Source organism: Salmo salar, chromosome 26, assembly GCF_965601325.2.
Source record: "Salmo salar chromosome 26, fSalSal1, whole genome shotgun sequence".
In the NCBI taxonomy this organism is placed as follows: domain Eukaryota; kingdom Metazoa; phylum Chordata; class Actinopteri; order Salmoniformes; family Salmonidae; genus Salmo; species Salmo salar.
In genome coordinates this window covers 36,547,501-36,556,662 of record NC_138316.1, presented here as the reverse complement: position 1 = coordinate 36,556,662, position 9,162 = coordinate 36,547,501, and the positions used below count along the sequence as shown (strand labels likewise).

Here is a 9,162-nt window from a genome sequence, read left to right as displayed (position 1 = left end):
CTTATTAGCGAGACAGGAAAATGTTAACAATTCACGCACTTATCAAGACAACATCCCTGGTCATCCCTACTGTCTCTGATTTGGCGGACTCACTAAACACAAATGCTTAGTTTGTAAATTATGTCTGAGTGTGTTTTAAATAAAAAATAAAAAAAATGGTGTCATCTGGTTTGCTTAATAAAAGGAACTTGAAATGATTTATACTTTTATTTTTGATACCTAAGTATATTTAAAACCAAATACTTTTAGACTTTTACTAAAGTAGTATTTTACTGGGTGACTTTCACTTTTACTTGAGTCATTTTCTATTAAGGATCTTTACTTTTACGCAAGTATGACAATTCGATACTTTTTCCACCACCATGAACAGTATAATCATACATTCATTTGTTATAAATTAAAAACAATAAACACAGGATACCCATAAACCACTGCTTCTATTGGTGTTTTGTTGCTAGAGCATTCTTTCTTTCTGTTCTTCCATTCAGTGCACATTACCGTGGAAAACAATGACAAGGCCATTTAAAGACTGCTCTCTCCTTTAGGAATGGGTTAACAGCACACACACTTTACACACACCTTTGCGCTCACTTGTTACATGTGTCATTGGGATAATAGCTAGTATTGGTAAAGTGTTACATTTCTAAGGCCATAGGTCCAGATTTGAGGCTTGCATCAAATTACATTGGTTGGGCCACCTGAAAAATTCCTTCACTCCATATCTGTGCACGCTTGTCTTCACCAAAGGGTCTCCGGCAAACACCCCCCGTGTCTCTTTCTCAGTCTAATCAAGTCATTGGGGCATCATTATTGGGAGGAATATCCATTTAGGTTGTGACGAAGAAGTGAGAAAGATTTCCTCAATGTTGTGGGGGTAGTGTCTTTAAAGCAGACTTGAACTCCAAACAGTCTCAGGCTATGACCAGTCTACCATGTTACATGGTCCCTCCCTCCCTCCCTCAATCCAAGCCTCCATCCCTCCCTCAATCTATCCCTCCATCCATCCATCCATCCATCCATCCCTCAATCTATCCCTCCATCTATCCCTCCCTCAATCCAAGCCTTCATCCCTCCCTCAATCTATCCCTCCATCCATCCATCCATCCATCCATCCATCCCTCCCTCAATCTCTCTCCATCATCCAAGCCTCCATCCCTCCCTCAATCTATCCCGCCATCCATCCCTCAATCTATCCCTCCATCCATCCCTCCCTCAATCCAAGCCTCCATCCATCCCTCCCTCAATCTATCCCTCCATCCATCCATCCCTCCCTCAATCCATTCATCCATCCCTCCCTCCCTCAATCCATTCATCCATCCATCCCTCCCGACATCCATCCCTCCCTCAATCTAAGCCTCCATCCATCCCTCCCTCCCTCCCTCAATCTATCCCTCCATCCATCCATCCATCCATCCATCCATCCATCCATCCAAGCCTCCATCCATCCCTCCCTCAATCTATCCCTCCATCCCTCCCTCCATCCATCCATCCATCCATCCATCCATCCATCCATCCATCTATCCCTCAATCTATCCCTCTGTCCATCCCTCCCTCAATCTATCCCTCCATCCATCCCTTCCTCAATCTATCTCTCCCTCCCTCCCTCCATCCCTCCATCCATCCATCCATCCATCCATCCATCCATCCATCCATCCATCCATCCATCCATCCATCCATCCCTCCCTTAATCTATCCATCCATCCCTCCCTCAATCTATCCCTCCATCCATCCCTCCCTCAATCTATCCCTCCATCCATCCCTCCCTCAATCCAAGCCTCCATCCATCCCTCCCTCAATCTATCCCTCCATCCATCCATCCATCCCTCCCTCAATCTATTCCTCTATCCATCCATCCATCCCTCCCTCCCTCATTCCATCCCTCCTTCCGTCCATCCATCCCTCCCTCAATCCATCCCTCCTTCCATGCATCCCTCCCTCAATCCATCTCTCCTTCCTTCCATCCATCCAAGCCTCCATCCATCCCTCCCTCAATCTATCCCTCCATCCCTCCATCCCTCCCTCCATCCATCCATCCATCCATCCATCCATCCATCCATCCATCCATCCATCCATCCATCCATCCATCTATCCCTCAATCTATCCCTCTGTCCATCCCTCCCTCAATCTATCCCTCCATCCATCCCTTCCTCAATCTATCTCTCCCTCCCTCCCTCCATCCCTCCATCCATCCATCCATCCATCCATCCATCCATCCATCCATCCCTCCCTTAATCTATCCATCCATCCCTCCCTCAATCTATCCCTCCATCCATCCCTCCCTCAATCTATCCCTCCATCCATCCCTCCCTCAATCCAAGCCTTCGTCCCTCCCTCAATCTATCCCTCCATCCATCCATCCATCCCTCCCTCAATCTATTCCTCTATCCATCCATCCATCCCTCCCTCCCTCAATCCATCCCTCCTTCCGTCCATCCCTCCCTCAATCCATCCCTCCTTCCATGCATCCCTCCCTCAATCCATCTCTCCTTCCTTCCATCCATCCATCCATCCATCTATCCCTCCATCCATGATTCCAAGAGTTATGTTGTCCACACGGTGTCTCAAAGCTCAGGGGTGAAGTTTCCTCTAGGTACAGATCTAAGATCAGCTTCTCCTCCCCATTCCCAGCCTTAACCACTAGTGGAGGAAATGCAAAACTAACCCAAGACCAGCATCTAGGGGCAACTTCCTCCTAGAGCACTAGGTGGAGCCATCCTCCTGTAAACAGGACTCACAACACCTCTGCTTGTACATGTCGATGGGGCAAAGCTTTAACCTCTTCACCACGGCACAGTAGTGGGTGGTGTCTTTACATTCACCTACACAGAGACACAGACACACAGAGACAACATAGAAAGTGTTAAATGCTGAAACTCTACATTTTGGCATAAAATAACATTCATTCTCCCCACAGAAGAACATGGTTATGTCCCAAATGGCACCCTATTTCCTTTATAGGGCACTACTTTAACCAGGGCTCTTATAGGACTCTGGTAAAAAGTAGTGCACTATATAGGGAATAGAATGCTTGCCATATTTCCATTAAAAAGTAGCAGAAAGCAAAGAGTCTGGCATTACGTCAAATTCGGGCTAAAATTCAACATCAGTGTAAATGTCCATATAGATTTGGGTCTGGACTGTTAAAAAGCAGTTTAACAGTTTAAAAAGAGGGTTTGTGCGATTTTACTTGTGCGAAGTCACCGTTTTTGTAATAGGTGTTTTTTTTGACAAAAATATGCCAAGCCACTCCAATGACATATTCCACAGCTTCAGAAGTCAGAGGAAAGGCAGTGAGAGTAACATGGTAACATGGTAAAAACACTACACACTCACTTCCACAGGTGGTGGCGTTGCAGTGCTGCCAGGTGGCTGGGCGTCTGTGCCAGGTGCAGTGTTGGTCTGCCAGGGTTCTGCCACTCCTGCGGTGGGCACAGTCCACCCTGCGAGACTGAAACCCGCTGCCACAGGCTGCCGTGCACGCTCGCCACGGCCCCACGCGCCAGTGCACGTCACATAGCTCCGACGAACAGTTACGCACTGAGACGGGCCTGAGGGAGACAAAGAGAGATAGAGGGAAGGATTTGATTTTATTAGGATCCCATTTAGCCGGAACCAATGGAGACAGCGAGTCTTACTGGAATCTGACATATAACAAAAAATACATTACAGACAAAAGACTTTACAATACATACGTGTGTGTGTGTTTTTGTTCATTTCCACATACATGTTAGTACATACACACAATAAGTAGGTCACATGGGGAGAGGCATTGTGCCGTGAGGTGTTGATTTATTCGTTTTTTTTAAACCAGGTTTGCTGTTCACTTGTACTATATAGGATGGGAGTTCCATGCACTCATGGCTCTGTATAATACTGTATGTTTCCTTGAATTCATTCTGGACCTGGGGACTGTGAAAAGACCTCTGGTGACATGTCTGGTGGGGTAAGTGTGTGTGTCAGTGCTGTGTGTAAGTTGACTATCCAAACAATTAGGAATGTCCAACAAATTCCTGTTTCTTATAAAAACAAGAAGCGATGCAGTCAGTTATTCCTCAACTCTTAGCTGAGAGAGACTGTCATGCATATTATTGAAGAGCAAAAAATGCCGCTCTGTTCTGGGCCAGCTGCAGCTAAACTAGGTCCTTCTTTGCAGCACTCGACCATATGTCTGGACAATAATCAAGATAAGACAAAACTAGAGCCTGCAGGACTTGCTTTGTGGAGTGTGGTGTCAAAAAATATCTTTATCACGGACAGACCTCAACCCCATCTTACAACCATTACAATCAATATGTTTTGACCATGACAGTTTACAATCTAAGGTAACACCAAGTATTTTAGTCTCCTCAACTTGTTCAACAACCACGCTATTCATGACCAGATTCAGCTAAACGAGACAGGAGGAAATTAGACTGTGTGTGTGTGTGTATATGTGTGTGCATGTGTTTGTGTGTGCGTGTGTGTGTGTGTGCGTGTGTGTGCATGTGTGTGTGTGTATGTGTGTGTGTGTGTGTGTGTGTGTGTGTGTGTGTGTGTGTGTGTGTGTGTGTGTGTGTGTGTGTGTGTGTGTGTGTGTGTGTATGTGTGTCACAGGAGGCTGCTGAGGGGAGAATGGCTCATAATAATGGCCGGAACGGCACAAATGGAATGGAAACCATTCCACTGATTCCGCTCCATACATTACCACGAGCCCGTCCTCCCCAATTAAGGTGCCACCAACCTCCTGTGGTGTGTGTTTACCTTTCTCTGGGGTCACAGTCAGGGTGTGTGGTGCCGTTGAAATGTCTACATATCACCGACCTCTTCTGGACTGTAAGGGTGGGACCCAAACATTTCCCCGAGCACTGTGGGCAATTAACATGTTTTCACAATACGAAACAAGGAACGTTTCACAGCCTGCAACTTTATTCAGGACTTCTTTGTAGTAATGCGTTGGTTGAAGTAGAAGCCAATTGGCCCTAGACAGGGATTTTGGGTCAGTTTAGCATATCCCCCCACTAAAGGTTAAAGTTGGGGAAGGAGAAGCTGATACTAGGTCTGCATATAGAGGAAACTTCATCCCAGAACATCAATTACACAGTATGCAAACATCATGCATGTATGTCAATGATAACAAAGGTAATGTTGTGACAAATATACTGCTCCAAAAAATAAAGGGAACACTAAAATAACACATCCTAAAATAACACATCCTGAATGAATGAAATAATCTTATTAAATACTTTTTTCTTTACATAGTTGAATGTGCTGACAACAAAATCACACAAAAATAATCAATGGAAATCCAATTTATCAACCCATGGAGGTCTGGATTTGGAGTCACACTCAAAATTAAAGTGGAAAACCAAAGTAGAGGCTGATCCAACTTTGATGTAATGTCCTTAAAACAAGTCAAAATGAGGCTCAGTAGTGTGTGTGGCCTCCACGTGCCTGTATGAACTCCCTACAAGGCCTGGGCATGCTCCTGATGAGGTGGCGGATGGTCTCCTGTGGGATCTCCTCCCAGACCTGGACTAAAGCATCCGCCAACTCCTGGACAGTCTGTGGTGCAACGTGGCGTTGGTGGATGGAGCGAGACATGATGTCCCAGATGTGCTCAATTGGATTCAGGTCTGGGGAACGGGCGGGCCAGTCCATAGCATCAATACCTTCCTCTTGCAGGAACTGCTGACACACTCCAGCCACATGAGGTCTAGCATTGTCTTGCATTAGGAGGAACCCAGGGCCAACCGCACCAGCATATGGTCTCACAAGGGGTCTGAGGATCTCAACTCGGTACCTAATGGCAGTCAGGCTACCTCTGGCAAGCACATGGAGGGCTGTGCGGCCCCCCAAAGAAATGCCACCCCACACCATGACTGACCCGCCGCCAAACCGTTCATGCTGGAGGATGTTGCAGGCAGCAGAACGTTCTCCACGGCGTCTCCAGACTCTGTCACGTCTGTCACATGTGCTCAGTGTGAACCTGCTTTCATCTGTGAAGAGCACAGGGTGCCAGTGGCGAATTTGCCAATCTTGGTGTTCTCTGGCAAATGCCAAACGTCCTGCACGGTGTTGGGCTGTAAGCACCTGTGGACGTCGGGCCCTCATACCACCCTCATGGAGTCTGTTTCTGACCATTTGAGCAGACACATGCACATTTGTGGCCTGCTGGAGGTCATTTTGCAGGGCTCTGGCAGTGCTCCTCCTGCTCCTCCTTGCACAAAGGTGGAGGTAGCGGTCCTGCTGCTGGGTTGTTGCCCTCCTACGGCCTCCTCCACGTCTCCTGATGTACTGGCCTGTCTCCTGGTAGCGCCTCCATGCTCTGGACACTACGCTGACAGACACAGCAAACCTTCTTGCCACAGCTCGCATTGATGTGCCATCCTGGATGAGCTGCACTACCTGAGCCACTTGTGTGGGTTGTAGACTCCGTCTCATGCTACCACTAGAGTGAAAGCACCGCCAGCATTCAAAAGTGACCAAAACATCAGCCAGGAAGCATAGGAACTGAGAAGTGGTCTGTGGTCCCCACCTGCAGAACCACTCCTTTATTGGGGGTGTCTTGCTAATTGCCTATAATTTCCACCTGTTGTCTATTCCATTTGCACAACAGCATGTGAAATTTATTGTCAATCAGTGTTGCTTCCTAAGTGGACAGTTTGATTTCACAGAAGTGTGATTGACTTGGAGTTACATTGTGTTGTTTAAGTGTTCCCTTTATTTTTTTGAGCAGTATAGTTGTGTGGTGTCTGTGTGTGTGTCTGTGTGTGGTGTCTGTGTGTGTCTGTGTGGTGTCTGTGTGGTGTCTGTGTCGTCTGTGTGTGTGTGGTGTCTGTGTGTGTGTGGTGTATGATGTCTGTGTGTGTCTGTGTGTCTGTGGTGTCTGTGTGTGTCTGTGTGGTGTCTGTGTGTATGTGTTGTGTGTGTGTGTGTGTGTGTGTGTGTGTGTGTGTGTGTGTGTGTGTGTGTGTGTGTGTGTGTGTGTGTGTGTGTGTGTGTGTGTGTGTGTGTGTGTGTGTGTGTGTGTGTGTGTCGTCTGTGTGTGTGTGGTGTCTGTGTCTGTATGGTGTCTGTGTGTGTCTGTGTGGTGTCTGTGTGTGTCTGTGTGGTCTGTGTGTGCGGGTGTGGGTGCGTCTGTTCGTGTGCGTCTATCCATGAGTGTCTGTGTGTGTTTGTGCGGGTGTGTGTGCGAGTATGGGGGCGGGTGTGGGTGTGTTTGTGACTGCGTCTGTACCTTTCCCCAGGGGCTGGTAACCCAGGCTGGACAGTTGTCGCAGGTACACTCCTGTCTGTCTGCAGGCCGCGTGTTCCTCCCACAGACAGATGGCGCTAGCGTCCTCACCGCTCCCCCCGACTCCACCTGCCCACAGGACACCTGCCGCTGTCTCCAGCCCCGCCCACAGGAAGTGGAACACTTAGACCACACGGATGCTACCCAGCTGGGAGAGAACAATCAATCAATTAAATAACATTGATTATATATATTCCTTTTTACATCAGTACATGTCACAAAGTGCTTTACAGTTACCTGACCTAAACCTCTACAGAGCAAGCAAAGCAGAAGGAAAAGTCAAAACATTTTGGCTGGGAAAAACTCCCTAGAAGGAAGAAACCTAGAGAGGAACCAGGCTCAGGGGGAAGGAAGGAATAAAACAACTCATGTAGTGTTAGATCCTGACTAGCCTCTTTAATGCATAAGGCCATATATCTCAATGATCAGGACTCAATGTTCTGCCCAGGGATTTCAGTGGGTAGGGCAGGCTGGGGTAAGTTGAGCCAAAGGGGTAAGTTGAGCCACTCTTGTTTCTAGGAAACCATACACAAAATATAGAATTTGACCAAACATTTAGGAAGAGGGTCATAATTTCATGGAGTCTGTGAAGGAAGAAACAACATGGACAAAGCGGTAAACAAGTTATGTCCAAAAAATAAGATTTTTATGATGCTTGTATCTAAACTAAAGTAGATAATTTAAAGATTGTTCTATACATCAGTTGGCCTCTCTATAAGCTTCAATATGAGGTCCTAAACCTAGCATGAAAGTGCATCCTTGTATCTGTGTGGGCTAATAAATTTAAAATGTTTGCCTTCGGGTAAGTTGAGCCAATGGCAAGTTAAGCAAATGTACGTGTTTTCTTCCTAGGTGTAATGCAAAGTAATGCAAAGCATTATCGCTGGGATATGAGGTAACAACAGGGCCTGGCCTATGTTAAAAGGGTACAGTGTTTGTTAGGTGTTAAGCCTGTGTTAAAGGGTACAGTGTTTGTTAGGTGTTAAGCCTGTGTTAAAAGATGCTTAAAATGATTAAAAGACAAGCGATTGTGCCTGTGTTGAATTGTGTTTGGGAAATAAAGATCAACATGGTTTTAAAAGAGGTAGTGATATTTCATTCAGTACAGAAATATGTAGGCGGCTTAACTTAGTCTTTTTCAATTGCTAAGATGCATTGGTCAAAACTGAAGTCACATTGACAAAACTCTTCACACAGTCAGCGAAACAGAAGTGTAGGTGGACCAAACTGTGAATCATTTTTCATTGCTTTCACACACATTCTCTGAAATTCATGAACTATTTTCTCATTCATACTCCACCACCTGCAAAACTATATATTTTCAGCACTTGTTTTTCAAATCCTAACACACTGTTTCCAAAACGGTTAAAAACACATTCAAAACAGAATGATGGCAAATTTTCTGCAGATTGAAACACAGAAAATCTCAGCATAATATTGAATCATTCCAAACACAGCTGATTGCAATTTTAGCTGAAAGCCTACTCAAGTGTCCTGTTTTTAGTCTCGTTACCAAACAGGGTACATACACAGCTATGCATAATGTAAAGTACTGTAAAACTGTGGATTTACTGTATTTTAGAGAGTAATGGAGATGGAAGTCAGGCAAACTGCACATACATTCATCTTTGTGGATGAAGCTGGATTCAACCTGTCAAAAACACACCGCAGGGGAAGAAATGTGATTGGACAGAGAGCAACCGTGGATGTCCCAGGCCAGAGAGGAGCAATATCACAATGTGTGCAGCACTGTCCAATGATGGTTTGCTGTTACACAAACCACTCATTGGCCCCTACAATACAGAGAGGCTCATTTATTTTCTGGATGACCTGCATAATCGACTCTTGCCAGCGGAGGAGTGAGGGGCAATGAACTTCTACCTTCGTTG

The 9,162-nt window shown here is 46.0% G+C and overlaps 1 protein-coding gene across 1 annotated transcript in view; it reads right to left on the bottom strand.

Moving 5' to 3' along the window:
- Positions 1 to 2,245: 2,245 nt before the first annotated feature.
- LOC106591065 (ADAMTS-like protein 3) overlaps positions 2,246 to 9,162 on the bottom strand; it is a 70,830-nt gene continuing 63,913 nt past the window's right edge. Inside the window, exons 19-22 of the mRNA XM_045708304.2 lie at positions 7,217 to 7,421; positions 4,741 to 4,844; positions 3,334 to 3,548; positions 2,246 to 2,819 (exon numbers count right to left, since the gene is read on the bottom strand). Coding sequence (XP_045564260.2) covers positions 2,701 to 2,819; positions 3,334 to 3,548; positions 4,741 to 4,844; positions 7,217 to 7,421 — 643 coding nt within the window. The 3' untranslated portion in view covers positions 2,246 to 2,700. The remainder of the gene's footprint in view (positions 2,820 to 3,333; positions 3,549 to 4,740; positions 4,845 to 7,216; positions 7,422 to 9,162) is intronic.